The sequence below is a fragment of the Trematomus bernacchii genome, unplaced genomic scaffold, assembly GCF_902827165.1.
Source record: "Trematomus bernacchii unplaced genomic scaffold, fTreBer1.1, whole genome shotgun sequence".
In the NCBI taxonomy this organism is placed as follows: Eukaryota; Metazoa; Chordata; class Actinopteri; order Perciformes; family Nototheniidae; genus Trematomus; species Trematomus bernacchii.
Genome location: NW_022987683.1, coordinates 1,584,484 through 1,607,967, shown reverse-complemented (window position 1 = coordinate 1,607,967; position 23,484 = coordinate 1,584,484). Strand labels below are relative to the sequence as shown.

Sequence of the window (23,484 nt, the reverse complement as noted above, 5' to 3'; positions counted from 1 at the left end):
TACACTTCAGATGCTCAAGTTCCTTGACATGCTTCACGCTTTGAAATTTCACCGATATGTGTTACGGTTCTTCAACACAACGTTCACATGTAAGAGGTTAATCTCTCATTCAGAACAATTAAAATGCTCTCCTCTCACTGATTAGTGCACATCACCATGGAAACCTTTGATCTCTGGACACGTCGTTAGCTCAAATATAAACACCTGTGTCATGGAACACGATGATGTCATAACTCCAACTGACATGCTCAGAGCAGCAGACTTCAGATAATGGCTAATGGTCCTGCCCTCAACAGCTCTACGTCAATGATGGGGTGTCATCATATGCCGTTTCCATGGAAACATAAAACATCGCCATAAAAGACGATGTCGCTATGCATTAACTCCTATGAAAATGTTCAAAAAGTGCTCAAACTTCACATGTGTGCTAACAGTCCAGCCGTGAAGACATCTACGGTACAGTTTTGAGATTTCTTCAAATGCCGTTGCCTTGGCAACACAATGCTCGCCATGAAACACGTTTTTCTCATAACTTCAGTGAAAATGCTCCAAACGGCCCAAAACTTCACAGGTTTGGTAACGATGCAGCCATGAACGCATCTAAGCGTATTATGGGATGTCATCAAATGCCGCTGGCATGGTGACAGATCATTCGCCATCAAGTTAGTTCAAAAGTTTGCAGTTCAAATATTCTGCTGCTTTTCCAAGCCTTTTTACTTTCTTTTCTTTTCTCATCACACATTCAAGCCCCCAGTGTTCATGTATCATTTCAATCTAAATTCTTCCCTTTATTCTTACACATTACATTTCAGCATAGCAGTTTAGCATCAGCTTTTCAGCATAAAGCATTCCCACTAGCAATTTCTTCAGGAATTGCATTCTCTAGTTCTTAATGCTATTAATGTTTTTCATTTTTGTAAAACACTTTGAATTGCCTTGTGTTGAAATGTGCTATATGAATAAACTTGCCTTGCCTTGTGTTCATTTTACAGACTTAAAGGGGACCTATCATGCACAATGCACTTTTGTAAGTCTTTTATACATGAATATGTGTCCCCGGTGTTCTAGGGAACTCACCAAGTGTCAGAAAACACAACCCTCTCTATTTTCCTCCATACCCAAATCTCTAAAAAAGGGGCTGCAACGGATCTGATAAAAACTGATCCAGATTTGAACACTTTACTGACGTCAGGAAAGTGGCGCTACGGCTATTGGGCCAACTCCACCAACCAGGAGGAGACAGCCACGGCCATTGCCGTTCGAAAGTGCTGGAGACGCTGTAGTACATATGCCAGGCCTGTAGGTGGTGCTGTTCTCACAGAATCAGCCCTTGCAAAAACAAGTTAAAAAAAAAGCTAAATGAGGCATGGCTAAAATGCATGATCTGTTTGGTATTTTGAAAGAAAAAAATATAAATATACCTTATATAGGTATGGCCCTGCAATACATCATTTAAATATAGCATGATAGGTCCACTTTAAGTAAGTGGCGTGTGCATATACGTCAAGCATTTCAACATTCTCTAGATGGCTGGATTCATGTAATATATACTAGCAATTTATATATTTATAACATTCATGTCTGAACATCTTATTTCATTGAAATACTAACACATTTTCTAAGAACTTTGCTGGGGAAATATTGTGAGATTGGCACACTTAGTATTTCCTGTCAAACATAGAAAATTGTATGCAGATTCAGATCAGTCTGTACTTGGTTGACATAGCAATTCATTTTTTTTTCCTTATTTTAACCTGCAGATACGTGATTTACAATAAGCTCCAATTATTCATCTGCTTTGCTTTCCATTTTTTCGTCCTCTTTTTTGACCAAATGATTTCAAATATAACAAATCCATATTTTAGCCTGTTATTGTCTCATTATACCGCACTGTGAATGAATTAAAAGTAAATATATAAGTGGTCATGAACACAGTTCTGTCCATCAGACAGAGGGCTGTGCCTCCTGTCATCATTAACGGACGTCTCTTTAAAATGACCGCTCAGAGGAGAGGAGTTCTCATTTCTCTAACCGCCTGCTGCTTCCCCTCCTCTCTCCTCGGTTCCCCTCCTCGACTCCTCCGCTCGCATCTCCTGTGGGCGGGACTAAGACACGAGGATAGGAGTCGAGGAGGGGAAATTAGAGAATTGAGAAGCCTTTAATAAAGGCTTCTAATGCTTTTGAGCAATTTGTTGTTTGGTCTCTGATAATGGTATACAAAACACTAATGTAGTTGATTAATCAACTATTGCAAAAGCCAAATACCATATCCATAATTGTAAATGTACATTTATGGGAAACCATGATGTATTGCCTTTAAGCAATGAGTTTAAACAACAGGCATAAATATTTCTGAAATTCAACACTCTAAAACAAAAATCAATTAAAACCTTATCAGGTTTAAGAATATGTATCTTTTGATAGAGTTAAGCTTCACACCTTAACTTTTTTTCTGTTGTCCTGCATTGTTTTACAATGATTATTTTATAGTTTGTTTGTTTTTTTTGCTTTGTATACATTGGTAATCTGTGCCTGTTTTGGTCAAACTGCAGATGTTTTGAGATGTGCTATGGAAATAAAGTTTGCATTGATTTGAAGTCATGTGTGTTGAGTCATATAGTCATAATATGCCATTGTCAATGTCAATTCATAAGACTCGAAAACATAGTTCAGCAATTGGGTATTTATTTGAAACTCAATCACTTTTCACAAAACATCAGAAAAAGAGATTTCATGATAATGTAATGCTGTTACTGAATGAAGACCAGCTCCTTACTGCTAACCACAGTGGTCTCTTCTCTGGAGCCTTTCTGGACAGAAACGTCTCTCCCTGTGTAAAATACATTCCAATGGTCAGTTGCTGTCAGACTTGAGGTTGAAAAAGACACAAGATGACATCAGACATTATACGCCTTTGGTGAAAACATGTTCAGCTTTTTTGATTTTCAAATCATCTGCCATACTTTTCCTGTCTAACACTTACAAAACATGACTCTATAGTTTACTGTTTGTCACGAGTCTGCTTTTGTCTCCAGACTCAGAACTAAACATGGAGAAGCATCGTTAGTTATTGTGCTCCAAAAATCTGGAATAAACTCCCAGAAAATTGAAGGTCCCCTGCAACTCTTACTATTTGAATCCAGGATAAAATACTTTCATTTTGCTGCTGCTTTTAAATGAACTATTCATATCTTACACTGCACTGTAACTTGTATGCATGTATTTCATACCTTATTCTATATTAGCTTGTTTTATGTTTATTTTAATCTCTTTGCTTTTTAATGACTGTTTTTAAATGCCATTTATAATGTGTTTCCACTGCACTATTTTAGTGGGAATGCTGACACAGCATTCCCACTATCTGTTATGCTACGCACAAAATTCTTTATTATTCCGCCTGGTTATTTTGCGCCTCTTCTTCTCCCACATTGAACATCGCAGAAACTCCGTTCAAACATCAAAACGTTCAGCTCGGTCGGGAATCGATGGCTATTACTTTTGTTATTCATAACTTTCATAATTCCAGAGATACATCCCATAATTCATCACAATTTTAACATGGAAGTCAATGGAGAAACTCTTCAGACTTGAACAATCTTCATGCAACTTCAACTGCTAACTGCTCCTTCATACTTTCACTCAGAAACCTCATTCCAACTTTAAAATGTTACACATCTTTCTGACATTATTCGTGTAACACAACTTTTAAATCTGATTCATACTTTTAGAGATATTAAACATTGTTCAGACCTTGGTAAAGAGGCCTTCTTCAGATTTTAGAGTGCGTGATGTCACAGCTAGAGTGGAGGACAGATTTAATTTTGCCTTTATATTTTCTTTTAAACCTGCCATAATTCCCAAACCCTACATTCCTGAGACATAATTCTTCATGAGAAACGTAGGAAAACATCTCGTATCTTGAAACATTTAAAAATAATTAAGCAAAATAATTAAACAAAATGCCTCTTGAGGGCATGAAGTGACAAAACGTTCAACATGTCCTGGATTAACCCCAGTAGTTGTAGGTTGCACCGTTGTCGGAGCAGTAGTAGTTGTAGGCGCTGCTGTTGTTGTTGCAACAGTAGTAGGTGCTGCTGTTGTTGTTGCAACAGTAGTAGGGGCTGCAGTTGTAGGTGTAGCAGTAGTTGTAGGTTGCACCGTTGTCGGAGCAGCAGTAGTAGTAGGTGCTGCTGTTGTTGTTGCAACAGTATTATGGGCTAAAGTTAATGGTGAAGCAGTAGTTGTAGGATGGCACCGTGTTGGAGCAGCAGTAGTTGTAGGTGCTGCTGTTGATGTTGCAACAGTAATAGGGGCTGCAGTTGTAGGTATAGCAGTAGTTGTAGGTTGCACCGTTGCAGCAACAAATATAACTACTGCTGCTGGTTGTTGTTGTTTGCAACAGTAGTAGGGGCTGCAGTTGTAGGTGTAGCAGTAGTTGTATGTTGCACCGTTGTCGGAGCAGCAGTAGTTGTAGGGGCTGCTGTTGTTGCTGCAACAGTATTATGGGCTAAAGTTAATGGTGAAGCAGTAGTTGTAGGTGGCACTTGAAACCTTTGTTGGTAGGATGTTGTTACAGACCTCCAAATGCAAACTTAATTTATTTAGACAAATTATGTGAAATGTTAGATAAAGTTTGTGATCTTGACAGAGATATTTATTTGATCGGAGATTTAAATATTGACTGGAATATGTTGCACTGTGCCCTTAAAAACAAGCTGCAGACAATAACTAATACATGTAACTTGGTACAAATGGTGACTAAACCTACTAGGATATGCATAAAGAAAGATGGGTCAAAAAGTGCAACTTGTATTGATCATATATTTACTAATTTTAGCCATGTATGTTCTCAGGCAATATCAATTCCAGTAGGGTGTTTTGATCATAATTTAATAATTATCGTGAGAAAGACAAAGGTGCCAAAAGCAGGACCAAAAGTAATTGTGAGGAGATCAATGAAATATTTTTGTGAAGAGTCATTTATACAGGATGTTCAAAAGATATGTTGGAAACATGTTTTTGAGAAAGTCGATCCAGATGATGCTCTTGATGTCTTTAATTAGTTATTTATGCAGGCGATTGATAAACATGCTCCACTTAGAAAGCAGACAGTAAGGAACTTTAGAGCACCCTGGTTAGATGAGGAATTAAGGGATCTAATGAAACAAAGAGATGATGCAAAACATGTTGCTCATCAAAACTCATCAAGTTATGAGTCAGATGGGCAAATGTATAGAAGGTTAAGGAATTATGTTACAGCATTAAAGAAAAAGAAAAAACAATTGTATTATGGAAATAAAATTAAAGATATAAAGGATGACAAGAAAAAACTGTGGAGTTTAGTGAATGGCATGATGGGTCGTAAGCCGAAATCCACCTCAACATATCTTGAGGTGGAAGGGACATTTTTGACAAAACCAGTACAAATTGCTAATTATCTGAATGATTATTTTCTTGATAAAGTAAAACATTTGAGGAGAAATATGAATCAAACTATAAATAGTAACTCCACATTTCTAATAAATGATTTAATTATGAAAAATAAGAAGTGTACATTTAAAATAGAAAAAGTGACAATTACAGATGTTGAATGTCTACTAGGTAAATGTAGAGCTGGACCATTTTCTGGTACAAATAGCCGCCCAATACGTTTATTACCAGCGTTAGCAAAGACAATGGAGAGAATAATTTTCAATCAAATAAAAAAATACTTTGAAGGTAACAAACTTAATACTGTGTATCAACATGCTTACAGACCTGGCCATTCGACATGCACCGCTTTAACACAAATGACAGATGACTGGAAGGGCGAACTAGATAATAGGAAGTTAGTGGGTGCAGTACTACTTGATTTTAGTTCTGCTTTTGATGTCATTGACCATTCTTTGTTGTTACACAAGCTGGAACAATATGGTTTTAATTTTGAAACGCTGAGGTGGTTAGAAAGTTACCTGACAAATCGAAGTCAAACTGTTTTTTTTAATGGAAGTCTCTCAAAGATGACTAGTCACTTGTGGAGTACCTCAGGGTAGTTGTTTGGGACCATTTTTATTTTCTATTTTTACAAATGACCAACCATTAGTGTTAGTAAAAGCTAAAATTGTAATGTATGCAGATGACTCAACAATATATTATGCAGCATCAACTACAAGAGAGTTAACAAATGTTATGAATAAAGATCTACTACTGATATCAGAGTGGGTCATAAATAATAAGTTGGTACTTAATGCGGGAAAAACAAAATCGTTATTAATAGGATCAAATCATCAGTTAAAAGGTGAACCAAAATTGCAACTACATTTAAACCATATTGAAATTGAACAGGTCAAGGAGACAAAATTGCTATGTATAACCCTGGATCATAAATTATCTTGGTCTAAACAAATTGATAATGTTGTATGTAAAATGGGAAGGGGTGTGTCACTTGTAAAAAGAATTGTAAAATATTTGTTTTAATTTTATTGTATGTATGTTTATGTATGTTTTGTGTGTGTGAGGACCCCAGGAAGAATAGCCAATGCTCATGCTAGTGCTAATGGGGATCCTAATAAAGACAAGACAACAATTTTAAGTTCAGCCTCATCGATCCCCACCACAGCAGCCGCACACCTTTAGTTAATCTGCCAAAAAGGCCACATTATTAACCCGAAAGTACACAAAAAGTACACTTCAGATGCTCAAGTTCCTTGACATGCTTCACGCTTTGAAATGTCACCGATATCTGTTACGGTTCTTTAACAAAACGTTCACATGTAACAGGTTTATCTCTCATTCAGAACAATGAAAATGCTCTCCTCTCACTGATTAGTGCACATCACCATGGATACCTTTGATCTCTGGACACGTCGTTAGCTCAAATATAAACACCTATGTCATGGAACACGATGATGTCATAACTCCAACTGACATGCTCAGGGGCCTCATTTATAAACGGTGCGTACGCACAAAAGATGGCGTACGCCAGTTTCTACGCACTGTTTGCGATTTATAAAAAACTAACTTGACGGGAAAATGTGCGGTCCTCCACGCAAACTCTGACCCATGCGTACGCACTAAGCACAAAAACGGGAGAGACGAGAAACTGCGACACCATTGGCAGAAGGAAGAATGGAGAGAAATATGTGGAAATAATACCATAAATAGAATTTGACCTCTCATTTATCATATATGAAGAATTCATTTTCACAAATTGATTAAAGCCAATCTTAAAATGATTTAACAAACGCCTGTTTGAGACTCCTCAGTGCACACAAAAACATAACTTGGAGAAATAAATAAATACGGAAATGTTATTGATCACCCCTCGATTATGTTCTCTTGTTAAGAAATGTATTCTCATAAATGATGCGGTAAACAGAAGGACAGCATTACTTTAAACTGAGACCGTTTAGCATTTCTATAGGTTGTATAGATACGAGCATGGTTTTATATACGTTGTATATGTTTAATCATGTTTTATGCCGTTCGCCAATAGCCTACTTGATAAGTCGCTCGTAAAACACAGGAGGAATGGAGACTAAGAACACCATATGTGGTAAATTGTACAGCTAATATAACACAACACATTAGTTGTATTTCCTTTAACTGGTGGATTATGGTTATATAGTTGCTGATCGACAGCTGGAACACAAACCACCAAATACAAACAAATAATTCAGATCCAGTCGTCATGACTCCACTCCGGAGGGATTCCCCGATCATTTCTTACAGTTTCTCATCAACGTGTCTCCTGTCCCCGGTACAAACACACTGCCTGAGGAAGGTTAGGCCATGTGTATTTTTTTTGTCATTAACCTTTTTCGGACCACTTATTTATTTATTTTGGTGACGATCCGACCTCCATGCTGCTACTCTGGTTCAAACTGCATCCACCAAACAATATGATTTATCTCGACCTCCCCAAAATAACCAAAATCTGACATGGTGTGAGATGTCTTTTTTAGCTGTTCTGTCGTCATTTCCTGCGATCTTCTTCATGCAGTCAGTCAAAATGAATGAATGAATGGGCGTTTCTTTGACAATTTATAGCCAAATATGGGCGTTACGTGAAGCCCGCAAAAGCGAGTTGATTGTGATTTATAAAGGGAAACCGGCGTAGGATGTGCAGTACGCAAGTCCTGTGCCGGTACACAGTCTTTTATGAATCGGAAAGTGTCAGTGTCTATTTATTTGCTTTGTCCTACGTAAGCAACCTTCCAACGCCAATCCTATGCAAGGCTTTATAAATGAGGCCCCAGAGCAGCAGACTTCAGATAATGGTTAATGGTCCTGCCCTCAACAGCTCTACGTCAATTATGGGGTGTCATCATATGCCGTTTCCATGGAAACGCATCCCTCGCCATAAAAGACGATGTCGCTATACATTAACTCCTATGAAAATGTTCAAAAAGTGCTCAAACTTCACATGTGTGCTAACAGTCCAGCCGTGAAAACATCTACGGTACAGTTTTGAGATTTCTTCAAATGCTATTGCCATGGCAACACAATGCTCGCCATGAAACACGGTTTTCTCATAACTTCAGTGAAAATGCTCCAAACGGCCCAAAACTTCACAGTTTTGGTAACGATGCAGCCATCAACGCATCTAAGCGTATTATGGGATGTCATCAAATGCCGTTGGCATGGCGACAGATCATTCGCCATCAAGTTAGTTCAAAAGTTTGCAGTTCAAATATTCTGCTGCTTTTCCAAGCCTTTTTACTTTCTTTTCTTCTCTCATCACACATTCAAGCCCCCAGTGTTCATGTATCATTTCAATCTAAATTCTTCCCTTTCTTCTTACACATTACATTTCAGCATAGCAGTTTAGCGTCAGCTTTTCAGCATAAAGCATTCCCACTAGCAATTTCTTCAGGAATTGCATTCTCTAGTTCTTAATGCTATTAATGTTTTTCATTTTTGTAAAGCACTTTGAACTGCCTTGTGTTGAAATGTGCTATATGAATACACTTGCCTTGCCTTGTGTTCATTTTACAGACTTCAGAGAAAAATAAAATTGGTGGTTTGAATAATTACATAGTGAATATTGTTATACTTACTGTTTCTGAAGCACCTAGGTTCACAATTATCTCCGACAGACGGTTGACACACGGCTGCTTCACAGTGGATATACACCTGGTCAAAAAATGTTATATATTATTCGTAATTATGAAGTTTATATTACAAAAAACATATAAAAAATGAACTTGACAAAAGCCTTTGTCTTAGATAGTTAAATCCTATACCTTTTCGTTGAGAGGAATCATAGCCTGTTGCTTTACACCTCCACCGGATACAAACGTGAACATCTTGAAAACAAAACGCCTGTGGTGGGTTGGGTACATGAGTCCTGATGAAGCGTCCACAGGGACCAGAGCGGTCAGATAGCGGTCATCATGGTATGGGCAGCTATGGCAAAGAGAGTGAAGAATAGGTTTTGAGTATAGCCTCGTAGAAAGTTTTATAAATGCCTATTTAAAGTAAAATCAACATTCACTCTTACCCATCAATCAGTAAGTCCCATTGAGGGAGACTTTGAGGGTAGGGAGCAGAAGTTGCCCAGCATTTTCCAAGAGTCAATTTAATGTTGGGATCAGTCCTCTCCAGTATATGGACTTCCGCATACACAGGGTCTCTGAGAACCTTTGTGACGGGGTAGTCAGAGTCAACGTAAAAGGAGTTGTAGGCCACCTCCTCTGCTCAAGCAAAAAAAATGTGGTTAGTGCACAGTCACTGCCGAATGAGACTGACAGCACACCATATGTCCTTTACACTAACCTTCCACACATCCCTTGACTGAACACTCTCCATTGGCCAGCACTAGCTCCACGCGCAGGGGTCCTGGAGCTGCTACTGGGGGTGGTGGAGGAAGCAGGCCAACCTCGATAATTAGAGCCTCAATTGAGGTGCCAATGTATCTACACTGGAAAAGCAGCCTGAGACAAGATATAAGGTCTATGTTAGTCAGTTGGTCAGAAAAGTATTAAAGTGCAGTTTGTCATATCACAATGAACTAACCCCAATCCATTGTAGAGAATTCAAGGTAAATTCACTGTATTCTATTGATACCACTGATTTGTCTAAATACTTGAGGCCTTAGCAGAGAATTCACTGAAGTAGCAACAGAAGTAGTAATCTTTCATGTTGTGACCACTGAGAGTTAAACAAATACAAATAAATACTCGTATTGACTGTCCCTGGTGATGGCTCCGTTGGGTCCAATAGCGACTTCATAAAAGGAGGACATCCGGTTCTCATAGACTATAACGCCAGGCTCCTCCTACAGTAGGTTGGCAGTATTTCAGTTTTAATTACTACCCAACAAAAATGTATACTAATGACATTATACATTTAAATTAGTCAAAATCCTTACCATCATGACAGTGCCACAGGCAGTGACAGGGAACTGGTAGATGGCAAAGGCTGAATTAGTGCCAAGAGGATTGCAGGTTTCGCCACCTCCAAGGAAGAAAACTGTCTCTAAATCGAGGTTGGGTAGGGTGGCGTCTTTGGCCACCGCCACGATGAATTGACCATCCTTGGTGCACTGAAGGGTCACTGAAAAGAACACAATTACAAGCAAAGACTATGGATCATGCAAAACTCATTGAACACATTACTAGAGATATACATGTATTTCTTTGAGGAGTAAGAAAAACACTAACCAGATTTTCCATAATAGCACATGTTTCCACCATAGCAGCAGTTTAAAGCTTCACAATGTTCAGTAGAGATTCCAGGAGCTCCACAATGTATCTTTTGATTGTCAGCAACTTCACAGGTTTGCTGGGGCAGCTGAGGCCTCTGTGGCTGTTTAGTCTGCTGATAATGCTGCTGGGGCTGCTGAGGCTGCTGAGGTTGCTGAGGCTGCTGGGGCTGCTGAGGCTGCTGAGGCTGCTGAGGCCACTGTGGCCACTGTGGCTCTTTAGGCTGCTGCTGAGGCTGCTGGGTCTGCTGAGGCTGCTGAGGTGGGTTCCATTTAGGGGGAGTTGTTGGCTGCTGGGGCTGCTGGGGCAGCTGAGGCCACTGTGGCTGTTTAGGCTGCTGAGGCTGCTGGGGCTGCTGGGGCTGCTGGGGCAGCTGAGGCCACTGTGGCTGTTTAGGCTGCTGAGGCTGCTGGGGCTGCTGAGGCTGCTGAGGCTGCTGAGGTGGGTTCCATTTAGGGGGAGTTGTTGGCTGCTGGGGCAGCTGAGGCCTCTTTGGCTGTTTAGGCTGCTGAGGCTGCTGGGGCTGCTGGGGCTGCTGGGGCTGCTGAGGTGGGTTCCATTTAGGGGGAGTTGTTGGCTGCTGAGGCAGCTGAGGCCTCTTTGGCTGTTTAGGCTGCTGAGGCTGCTGGGGCTGCTGGGGCTGCTGGGGCTGCTGAGGTGGGTTCCATTTAGGGGGAGTTGTTGGCTGCTGGGGCCTCTTTGGCTGCTGAGGCTGCTGAGGCAGCTGAGGCCTCTTTGGCTGCTGAGGCTGCTGAGGCTGCTGAGGCTGCTGAGGCAGCTGAGGCCTCTTTGGCTGCTGAGGCTGCTGAGGCTGCTGAGGCTGCTGAGGCCTCTTTGGCTGCTGAGGCTGCTGAGGCTGCTGAGGCTGCTCAGGCAGCTGAGGCTGCTGAGGCTGCTGAGGCAGCTGAGGCCTCTTTGGCTGCTGAGGCTGCTGAGGCAGCTGAGGCCTCTTTGGCTGCTGAGGCTGCTGAGGCTGCTGAGGTGGGTTCCATTTAGGGGGAGTTGCTGGCTGCTGAGGCTGCTGAGGCTGCTGGGGCTGCTGGGGCTGCTGAGGCTGCTGATGCCACTGTGGCCACTGTGGCTCTTTAGGCTGCTGAGGCCTATTTGGCTGTTTAGGCTGCTGAGGCTGCTGAGGCTGTTGGGGCAGCTGGGGCAGCTGAGGCAGCTGAGGCCTCTTTGGCTGCTGAGGCTGCTGAGGCTGCTGAGGCTGCTGAGGCAGCTGAGGCTGCTGAGGCTGCTGAGGCCACTGTGGCTGTTTAGGCTGCTGAGGCTGCTGAGGCAGCTGAGGCCTCTTTGGCTGCTGAGGCTGCTGAGGCTGCTGAGGCTGTTGGGGCAGCTGGGGCAGCTGGGGCAGCTGAGGCAGCTGAGGCCTCTTTGGCTGCTGAGGCTGCTGAGGCTGCTGAGGCAGCTGAGGCAGCTGAGGCAGCTGAGGCCACTGTGGCTGTTTAGGCTGCTGAGGCTGCTGAGGCTGCTGGGGCAGCTGAGGCAGCTGAGGCCACTGTGGCTGTTTAGGCTGCTGAGGCTGCTGAGGCAGCTGAGGCCTATTTGGCTGCTGAGGCTGCTGAGGCTGCTGAGGCTGTTGGGGCAGCTGGGGCAGCTGGGGCAGCTGAGGCAGCTGAGGCCTCTTTGGCTGCTGAGGCTGCTGAGGCTGCTGAGGCTGCTGAGGCAGCTGAGGCTGCTGAGGCTGCTGAGGCCACTGTGGCTGTTTAGGCTGCTGAGGCTGCTGAGGCAGCTGAGGCAGCTGAGGCAGCTGAGGCCACTGTGGCTGTTTAGGCTGCTGAGGCTGCTGAGGCAGCTGAGGCAGCTGAGGCAGCTGAGGCCACTGTGGCTGTTTAGGCTGCTGAGGCTGCTGAGGCTGCTGGGGCAGCTGAGGCAGCTGAGGCCACTGTGGCTGTTTAGGCTGCTGAGGCAGCTGAGGCCTCTTTGGCTGCTGAGGCTGCTGAGGCAGCTGATGCCTCTTTGGCTGATGGGGCTGCTGAGGCTGCTGAGGCTGCTGAGGCTGCTGAGGGCAGCTGATGCCTCTTTGGCTGATGGGGCTGCTGAGGCTGCTGAGGCTGCTGAGGCAGCTGAGGCTGCTGGGGCTGCTGAGGCAGCTGAGGCCTCTCTGGCTGTTTAGGCTGCTGAGGCTGCTGAGGCCTCTTTGGCTGCTGAGGCTGCTGAGGCTGCTGGGGCTGCTGAGGCTGCTGAGGCTGATGAGGCTGCTGAGGCAGCTGAGGCTGCTGGGGCTGCTGAGGCAGCTGAGGCCTCTCTGGCTGTTTAGGCTGCTGGGGCTGCTGAGGCTGCTGAGGTGGGTTCCATTTAGGGGGAGTTGTTGGCTGCTGGGGCTGCTGAGGCAGCTGAGGCCTCTCTGGCTGTTTAGGCTGCTGGGGCTGCTGAGGCTGCTGAGGTGGGTTCCATTTAGGGGGAGTTGTTGGCTGCTGGGGCAGCTGAGGCAGCTGAGGCCACTGTGGCTGTTTAGGCTGCTGAGGCTGCTGAGGCTGCTGGGGCAGCTGAGGCAGCTGAGGCAGCTGAGGCCACTGTGGCTGTTTAGGCTGCTGAGGCTGCTGAGGCTGCTGAGGCTGCTGAGGCCTCTTTGACTGCTGAGGCTGCTGAGGCTGCTGAGGCCACTGTGGCCACTGTGGCTGCTCAGGCCACTGTGGCCACTGTGGCCACTGTGGCAGCTGAGGCTGCTGAGGTGGGTTCCATTTAGGGGGAGTTGTTGGCTGCTGAGGCTGCTGAGGCAGCTGAGGCTGCTGGGGCTGCTGAGGCAGCTGAGGCCTCTCTGGCTGTTTAGGCTGCTGGGGCTGCTGAGGCTGCTGAGGCTGCTGAGGTGGGTTCCATTTAGGGGGAGTTGTTGGCTGCTGGGGCAGCTGAGGCCTCTCTGGCTGTTTAGGCTGCTGATCATACCACTGTGGCCACTGTGGCTCTTTAGGCTCCTGAGGCTCCTGATGCCACTGTGGCCACTTTGGCTGCTGAAGCTGCTGAGGCTGCTGAGGCTGCTGAGGCAGCTGAGGCTGCTGAGGTGGGTTCCATTTAGGGGGAGTTGTTGGCTGCTGGGGCAGCTGAGGCCTCTCTGGCTGCTGAGGCTGCTGATCATACCACTGTGGCCACTGTGGCTCTTTAGGCTCCTGAGGCTCCTGATGCCACTGTGGCCACTTTGGCTGCTGAAGCTGCTGAGGCTGCTGAGGCTCCTGAGGCTCCTGAGGCTGCTGAGGCTGCTGAGGCTCCTGAGGCTCCTGATGCCACTTTGGCCACTGCGGGGGCTCCTTTACATTTTGAGCATCAGCCAGACAGCCAAGCAGGGCAACTGCCAAAAAAGAAAGAATCAACTTCATTGCATTGGCTTCACAGTGATTTGAAAGGAACACCAACTACTGTGGAATAAAAGATGGTGCTATGCTGACTTTTATAAGGTTGGCCTATTGGTAATGTTGACGATGAGGACTAACATCCTATTTGCTGCCCATAACTTCCAATCACAAGCTTCAGTGACTGTGGTGTGTGGTGATGCACTAAAGAGATTTCATGGATTGCCAAACAAGTAATATCAGTGGACAAATAACATGAATTCTAGAGATATTGCATCGGAAGATAATAACAGCATACATGGTAGTAAACTCACTGTTGCATTAACATGAATATGTATTCATTAGTATCCAACCCATGCTTAAGAACCCCCTGATTGTCATTGAGCGTGAATGTCAGAATTTCCAGATTGTTTGTACAATTTCAAAACAAAACCTTTCACAGAGTTTGTATGACCTGCAATGTGCAGGTCATCATGTATTTGGGCAGCAGGACTCGACTAAACAAATACTTCTTCCTATCTTATTTGCCATTGATACAATCAGTCTGTACTTGGTTGACATAGCAATTCATTTTTCCTGGATAAGCTTTTTTTCTCGCTGTTGCGGTAACAAAGATTTAGAGGTTGCATACCATTTTGTTGTCAATTTTGATTTTAATAATTTGTTTAATAGCTTTGCCATTTATAAAATATGGATTTGTTATATTTGAAATCATTTGGTCAAAAAAGAGGACGAGAAAATGGAAAGCAAAGCAGATTAATAATTGGAGTTTATTGTAAATCACGTATCTGCAGGTTAAAACAAGGAAAAACATGTCATCACTTGACCTCTGTATTATTTTTCAATTTGGGGGTTAATCTCATTTTTCTCTCGCAGTAATATTTCATTTATAAACTCTTTTTACTTCTCAAGATCACCAATCTATTTGATCTCTATGTAAACACAGTAAAGGTCATTTAGAAACATCAACCTGGAGTAGGACCATATTGATTTGCAGCTCTCCACAAAATGTACTTTGGCAAAATATTGAGTTTGAAATTCGATGTTGAGGGAAGGTTGACCTAACCCAAGGTCAACATAACCTTTTGTGACCAAGACCTTTCATTTTCAAATTATACCCTCCATATGTTAATATTTGTTTCATTTGGCTGCATTACCATCACATTTGTGTCAGCACATCCACAGTTTTGTGTTCATAATACTATTTATTTATGCAGCTTGTATTTTTTCAGCATAGTATAAAATGTTATGCATTAAAATAATCCATCCATCCATCCATCTTCTCCCGCTTATCCGTGGTCGGGTCGCGGTGGTAGCAGTTCCTCAATCTGAGGTTCGACAATCGGCCTGACCCTCCTTTCGAGTACCTTAGAGTAAACTTTCCCAGGGAGGCTGAGTAGTGTGATGCCTCTGTAATTGGCACACACCCTCTGATCCCCCTTTTTGAAAGGGGGAACCACCACCCCCGGTCTGCCACTCCTTCGGTACTGTTTCCGACTTCCACGCAACGTTGCTGAGACGTGTCAACCATGACAGTCCCTCAACACCCAAAGCCTTCAGCATTTCTGGGCGGATCTCATCCACCCCTGGGGCTTTGCCACTGTGGAGTTGTTTGACGACCTCAGTGACCTCCCCCCGGGAGATTGGTGTTGATCCCCCGTCATACTCCAGCTCCGCCTCTAACATAGAGGGCGGAGTTGTCGGGTTCAGGAGTTCCTCAAAGTGTTCCTTCCAACGCCCTAACACTTAGTGATGGGAATTATGGCTCTTTGAAGGGAGCCGGATCTTATGGCTCCGTTCCTTTCAAAGAGCCGTTCAAAAGAGCCGTTCAAAAGAGCCGTTTTTTTAAAAAGGGGGCGGGGTTACTAGGTTTATCTGCGAAATAATCACCAGGATAATGATTGACTGCATTGCCAGACCTAATATCAATAATCTGCATTGTAAACATGACACAAGGTGGCGCCATATCCATGTCATTCATGTCAGTGAATGTACTTTGAATTTACCCTCTGCATGTGTTAAGTAAATAAAGTTGCCTTGCCTTGAATGAAATTCACGCAACTCTTAATATTAGTAGTGTGTTTTTAAGTGGCGATGGAGATTATTTGTTGACCCTGCTTTAAAGGATATTTTGCCTTTACAAATGGTGCGCTTTATCACTGCCTGGGTTTTGGTTGAAGTGCATCCAAATGCTGCTGCGTTTTCGCGTTTGGCTCATTTTACATCCGAAAAACACGTCGTCTATCTGTCCAGTACCACTTGTTATGACTTCTCTCTCTCGCGTATTCCGTTAAGACCCACCCCACCTAACTCCTCGTGCTGAAACCTACAAATCAGAGTAGGGGCGGGTCTTCACAGAATACGTTTGGGGAACAAAATCAAGCTTTTTAAAAGGCGAGTGAATTTTGGCAGGCAGTGAGTGCGGACCAACTTTGATTGAACGATAAGAAGAACGGCTCTCACCAAGTACGACTCGGTTCCCCTCGTTCGTACCAAAGAGCCGTTCAAAAGAATCGCCTCGTTCGCGACCGACACATCACTACTAACATTCCATCAGTTGAGGTCAACAACATATCATCCTTACTCCTGCCACAGCTTGGATGGTTCCCTGCTTCCCCCTCCTGAGGTGTCGGACAGTTTTCCAGAACAACTTTGGTGCCGCCCGAAAGTCCTTTTCCATGTCTTCTCCGAACTTCTCCCACACCCGCTGCTTTCATTTAATTTAATTTAATTTAATTTCAAACCTTTATTTATCCAGGTGTATCCCATTGAGATCATTGATCTCTTTTTCAAGGGAGACCTGCTCAACCACGGCCACGGCCAAGGCTGCTGCCCTTCGGGACTGTCGGTACCTTGCAACTGCCTCGGGAGTCCCCCGGGATAACAAATCCCTGAAGGCCTCCTTCTTCAGTCGGACGGCTTCCCTGACCACCGGTATCCACCAGGAGGTTCGAGGGTTACCGCCCCTTGAGGCACCTAAGACCTTGAGACCACAGCTCCCCGCCGCGGCTTCGGCAATAGAGGCTTTGAACACCGCCCACTCTGGTTAAATGTCCCCAACCTCCACAGGAATGCCCGAAAAGCTCCACCGGAGGTGTGAGTTGAAGGCCTCCTGAACTTGGGCCTCCTCCAGACATTCCCAGTTCACCCGAACTACACGTTTGGGCTTACCAGGTCTGTCCAGAGGCTTCCCCCGCCACTCGACCCAACTCACCACCAGATGGTGATCAGTTGACAACTCCGCCCCTCTCTTTACCCGAGTGGTCAAAACATACGGCCTCAGGTCCGATGATACGATAACAAAATCGATCATGGACCTTCTGCCTAGGGTGCTCTGGTACCACGTACACTTATGAGCATCCTTATGTTCGAACATGGTGTTTGTTATGGGCAATCCATGACACAGAAGTCCAGTAACAAACCACCACTCCGGTTCAGATCAGGGTTCCTCCCAATCACGCCCCTCCAAGTGTCTCCATCATTGCCCACATGTGCGTTGAAGTCTCCCAGCAAGATTAAAGAGTCCCCTTCAGGAGCCCCATACAGGACTCTTTCCAGGGTCTCCAAGAAGGCCGTATACTCTAAACTGCTGTTTGGTGCATAAGCACACACAACAGTCAGAGTTTTCCCCCCCCATAACCCGCAGGCGTAGGGAGGCGACCCTCTCGTCCACTGGGGTAAACTCCAACAACGAAGCACCCAACTGGGGGCTTGTGGAAGCAAACATGATAACTTATTATAAAAGTAGGTGCACATATCCATCTTCTTCACATCACCTAGTGAACTGTGTAGATCACTTGCTGTTATGAAGCGATGATGATAAAGTCCACTGTTGTGTGCCTTGTGGCACTGGCCTTGTTGGGCAGCTTATGTCATGCTCAATTGGCTGTGGGTGGTTACATGCCGACAGCACCATACCAGAAGCCAGCACCGAGACAGGAGCCTGTCAAACAACAGCCTCAGATGCCCCAACAGAGTAAGCAGACATTTGAAAGACCTCTCACCTGGGGATACCCTGAAGACCCCACGCCTGACCCTGAAGTCGAGGTGCCGTTCGAGTTGAGATTTCCTGTTGCTGCTGCAACTGTTGCTGTCAAGTGCATAGAGAGTATTGCTCACGTGGAAGCCAAGAAGGACTTGTTTGGGATTGGCCAATTTATCAACCCTGCCGACATTACCCTGGGAAACTGTGCCCCTGTCGCAGAGGACAATGCTGCTCAAGTGTTGATTTTTGAGACAGAACTGCAAAGTTGTCTTAGCACATTAACCGTAAGCTAAATACAAATGGTAGTCACTGAAAAATAAATGAAAGATTGCAATGATTATTATCTAAAAATATGGTAAACCAATATGTTCATGTATGATGCCATTTGTTTGTACTAATATACATTTTTCCACTAGGTGACACAAGATTACCTTATCTACAGCTTCACTCTGAACTATGATCCCAAACCTCTGGCCGATACTCTTGTGGTGAGGACCAGCAAAGCTGCAGTAATTGTGGAATGCCACTACCCAAGGTAATAAGACCATTAGAGGTGTGGCAATGAACATACAAACATATAATAAATAACATAATATGACATTGAAATACTAACACATTTAGTAACTCCAGTAACCATGGATCACCAAATCTGATACCTGTGGCGGATGCATATTAGAAATGACTTTAAGCTGCATTTTAAGCAAACCTATTTCATCATTTAGGAAGCACAATGTGAGCAGCCTTCCTCTTGACCCCTTGTGGATCCCATTCTCTGCAGTTAAGGTGTCAGAGGAATTCCTTTACTTCACCTTGCGACTCATGACTGGTGAGTTAAAAAAACAGTTTATCTGCAGAATTAACCTTTTACAGAGCTTTGATTAGAAATGTATATTTTGCAACACTCTTACATTTTAATTTTATGTTTGATCAGATGACGGGCAAAACGAGAGACCAAGCTACCAGTATTACCTGGGAGACATCATAAATGTAGAGGCTGTTGTCAAGCAGTTCTTCCACGTGCCCCTCCGTGTCTATGTGGAGAGATGCGTAGCCACCATTAAACCTGACATGAACTCAATACCTAACTATGTCTTCATTGAAAACAATGGGTGAGCTGGTTAATTTAAATTGATGTGTACAGTGAAAATGTATTATCACAAACAGAAGTTTGTCCTCTAATGTGGTTTTTCTGCATGCAGGTGTTTGGTTGATGCAAGGATCACAGGCTCTAGCTCTAAGTTCATGGCTCGCACTGCAGAGAACAAGCTTCAGTTCCAGTTGGAGGCCTTCAGGTTCCAGGGCGCTGACAGTGGAATGGTGGGCATCTCCAAGACTGATTAAAAGATTCTGCTATACATCATATGCAGGAAAAATACATATAATAATAACTTAACCACTCTCTTTTTCTAACAGCTCTACATTACATGCCACCTGAAAGCTACATCCACTTTACGTCCCATCAATGCTGAACATAGAGCTTGTTCCTACATCAATGGGTGAGTCTGGGCTTCTTTGACAATGTGTCATTGGAGTATTGATACATTATTAACTTTTCTTCTCTTCTTCTTCTTTCCTCCAAGGTGGAAAGAGGCCAGCGGACAGGATGCAGCTTGTGGCTCCTGTGAATCTGGTGGATTTGGAGGAACTGGTGGAAATCAAGGAGCTTGGACTGCCGCCAACCCCGGTCAGACTCCTGGAAGGAAGATCCGTGATGTGTCCCAAAGGGAAAATAACGGTATGGTATATTGTATGCATTCCTAGTGAATGTGTGCCTGAGTTGTAAGACAACCCCAGCAGTGAAAAACGTGACACGTGTCTTCTGTCTTTCTTTCTAGTTTTCGAATGGGAAGGTGATGTCACCCTGGGCCCCATCCCCATTGGAGAGAGGATTGTCGCTTAACTCAATTTCCTGCCACAGCTATGACCATGAAAATAAACATTCTCAATGGTTAATAACTGTCTTTATGTTTTTCACTTTCTTCTGTTGATAATTCAGCTTAAAGGTGGGGTAGGTAAGTTTGAGAAACCGGCTCGAGATACACTTTTTGTTATATTCCATGGAATGCTCTTAACATCCCGATAGCAATGAATATCTTAAGTGCTTTGACAAAAAATTCATAAAAAAATGTCATCTGTGGAAGCCGTAGTACTGTAAAAAGCACGGCCAATCATTTTAGCCGGCCCGGCTAAAATAACTGGATGGCCTACCTGCCTGTCAGCCTTCCATCTGTGCACAAACTTATCTCGTGCCCTCATTGGTCATGTGCACGTTCGTGTGTGTTGGAGGAGGGGCTCTGTAAGGAAGTGGCAGATTGCTTCCGGCTGTGTATATTCAAATTCTAGCGCACTCGAGCAGGTTTCTCCAAAATTACCTACCCCACCTTTAAACAAGAAAATAACCCATATTTACTACTTTTAATGTTAACAGAATTTGACATATACAAAACATAATAAAGGTGTAAGAAACAGATGAAAGTGTAACTTGCTTTTCATTGCCCTCTGTTAAATGCTAAATGTCCAGTTCATACTGTAGACTAGCAACTTTTAAGCTGCACACTGATATGAAAGGGACTATGATTTCTGAGTTAACATCATAAAGTTAACTGATTTAATAAATGAGAATACAATTGGGTAAAAATAAAAGTTCCTTACATTAGATCACTATGGTGTACAATAACTTCTCTAGTCAAGTAGAAGGACAATACAAATGCATCCTGTGTGTAAACGTTTACTGCCCCCGTGTGCAACAGATTGTAAACTGCAGCTTAGCGATTTGCACTTCAGAACCACAAGGCATGAACAGCTCCACATTGCGTCTGCTCGGTATCGAATGATACATTTCAAGTATTTTCATAAACTCAACGTCTGAGTTGGGATGCTCTGATTGATAGTTCATTTACAATCTTTGATTCAATAGTAACTAAAAAGAAAGGGAGCAAAACTGAAACGTTTAGCCACTGATCACCTTAAAGCTTCCTCAATGTCCTATATTTTATGTATTTTTTCTCTGAAAGTCATAGCGTTATCTGGAGAAATTAACCATATTATGTATGCCTTATGAAGTAAAAAGATATGATTCTACACTGTATTGAAGTAAACATGTATTGTTTGAACTGTTTTAGGTAAACACAACGGGTTTTGATAAATCACCTAGAATAGGAATGTTATTCTCACTTTCAAACTCACTGATCCAGAGATTCTGTGTTTCACACACCAACCTTGCCTGGTTCACCCATAAAAACCAGATGTCGTCATTAAGGTCGTTAGAGACAACATTACACATCGCTTCTTATCACCCCTAAGAACAGATGTTGTTTTTAAGTCGTTAAAGACACATCGTTAAATAGGTGAAGAAAAGTTTAAATGTCTGAAAAGGGATAGTTTATGTGAAAAAACCCCATGGGAAAGGAATGTAGAGTAGATTCGAATCGAAGATAGAGGTTGACTTTTGACCTTAGGGGACTTTGGAATTTCAAGTCCTGGTGAGAACTATTGACCTCGACCAGAAGCGAATCCAGCCAATCAGGACACTTGGGGGAGGTGATCAGCTTACACAGCTCCTCCCCAGGGGAACTCTGATTCGCTTGGGAGGAAAATGGGAAGGAAGAGTCGACTGATCTCCGCCCCAAAAATAGATATGAATACTGATGTTTTTGAGTGTAAAAATGCTTTTTGGTTTGGTGAGTTGGTTGGTCCTGATATCTGTGTCCGCATCGCATCACAAACCTGAAGTCAATTTCTTTTTGTTTGATGAGTGGATGGTCCTGACACCTTTATTGACTTTTGATTCCGGTGTTTTCAATTCCTTTCTTAATTTAATAGAGATCCAGCCTCATCCAACGAACGGCGCGTAGCAGAGGTGTTCTGCTCCAACACTTATTATGATAATTATAGCATAGTAAAGATCATTTGCATTTGAGATACATGTTTGATGCGTTAAGACCTTCCATAATACCCTTTGTTGTTTGAGAAAACATTTAGTATTTCAACAGGGCAGGAAACGTGCAGGCCCTGACTAAAGCGATTCACAAAGAAATTGGATCGATAAAGCAAGCAAGATTTCTGAGCAAAGGACGGATGTTGGTAGAAATGATAAATGCAAAACAACAGGAAAAGTTACTGAAAATGAAGACCTTGAATGAAGTTCGAATTAAATGCCATGTTCCTGGTTCCGATATAAATCAGCATGGAAGAACTCAAGAAAGAAATTAAAGGGGGAAAAGTATCTGTAGTTAAGCGTCTTCCTACTAGGTATCAGGGTAAGATAGTGGATAGTTTGTCTGTTCTTCTTCAGTTGAAGAAACAATTCAACAGAAGATAATGATAGGTTGCATGAGCTTTCCAGTAAGAGAATTCATCCTAAACCTCTGCGGTGCTTTAAATGCCAAAGGTTTGGGCATGTGGCAGACAAGTGCAAAGCAACTAAGCCCAGGGGTCCAAAATGTGCGGGGGGAACATGAATATGGTAGTTGTGCTGCAGGTGCTAAGGTGAAATGTTGTAACTGTGGTGGGGAAACATAGTGCTGCGTATCAGGGCTGCGAAGTGCAGAAAAAAGGCCAAGGAGGTGCAGAGATACAAAGTGCAAAATAAAGTCTCATATGCTGAAGCAACAGAAAAGGTATCATTAAACATAGCTAGGAAATCTCAAGTAGCAGCAAGTATATTCTCTTCAAAAGATTTTCCCAAACTCCCACAGGCAAAGGAAAGCTCCACAAAGTGTTCACATAAGTGTGTGATAGGAGAGGATGCATTGATTGTTAATACGTACAAATGTGTGGCCTTTATTGGAAAAGTGGTGAATGTTGCTTTGCAACAAACAAAAAAGAGGTCAAGACTGAAAACAATAGTGGAAGCAGCAGGTGAATGTTTGGGGATAAAGGATATAACCGTTGAAATGATACATGATATGCTAGCCCCCAATAATGATGATTCACAGATTAGTGAGTAGATGAATGGTTTTTCTCATTCTGCAGTGGAATGCTAGAAGCCTTATTGCAAATGGACAATAATTCAAGACCTATATATATCAGTTAAAAGACAAAACAGACATTATTTGTATTCAAGAAACATGGCTGAAGACTCATTTGGACTTCATTATTGGGGGATATAGTGCTATAAGACAAGATAGAAATGATGGTCAGGGAGGGGGATGTGCAATCTTTATCAGAGAAGTAATATCTTATAGTAGGCTAACATTTAAGAACAGTCTTGATTTAGAAATAGTGGGTGTAGAAGTTTGGATTAATAAAAGGAAAATTAGTGTCCTGAATTTTTAGAATCCATGTAATAAACTCAAAATAGAGGAATTAGACAGTCTTTGTCAAGGAAATTAAATAATATGGTGTGGTGATTTTAATGCACATAATACAATGTGGGGAGGGAGATCAACAGATTACAACGGACAGGTGGTGGAGGACTTAATGGAGGCAAAGGAATGAGTTTGTTTAAATAATGGGCAAGGTACAAGACTCAATTTTAGAGATGGAACAGAGTCTGCGATCGATCTAACTCTGGTAACAAGTGAAT

General features: G+C 43.2%; 2 protein-coding genes across 2 annotated transcripts; one reads left to right on the top strand and one right to left on the bottom strand.

Annotated features, from left to right (window-relative positions):
* Positions 1-2,750: 2,750 nt before the first annotated feature.
* LOC117487701 (glutenin, high molecular weight subunit PW212-like) lies at positions 2,751-15,658 on the bottom strand. Its single transcript, XM_034136345.1, has 11 exons — positions 15,400-15,658; positions 12,894-13,971; positions 12,383-12,742; positions 10,644-12,334; positions 10,352-10,536; positions 10,161-10,258; positions 9,757-9,914; positions 9,482-9,674; positions 9,225-9,387; positions 9,039-9,114; positions 2,751-2,830 (listed from the first exon to the last, which is right to left on the bottom strand). Exons 1-11 carry the CDS (start codon positions 15,656-15,658, stop codon positions 2,751-2,753), a joined length of 4,341 nt encoding a protein of 1,446 aa, XP_033992236.1.
* A 2,127-nt stretch (positions 15,659-17,785) lies between these two features.
* LOC117487686 (zona pellucida sperm-binding protein 3-like) lies at positions 17,786-19,924 on the top strand. Its single transcript, XM_034136332.1, has 8 exons — positions 17,786-18,241; positions 18,374-18,492; positions 18,680-18,783; positions 18,889-19,066; positions 19,157-19,274; positions 19,371-19,453; positions 19,538-19,692; positions 19,793-19,924. The coding sequence occupies exons 1-8, from the start codon at positions 17,786-17,788 to the stop codon at positions 19,855-19,857; spliced, it is 1,278 nt and encodes a 425-aa protein (XP_033992223.1). The 3' UTR covers positions 19,858-19,924.
* The last annotated feature ends 3,560 nt before the right edge of the window (positions 19,925-23,484 follow it).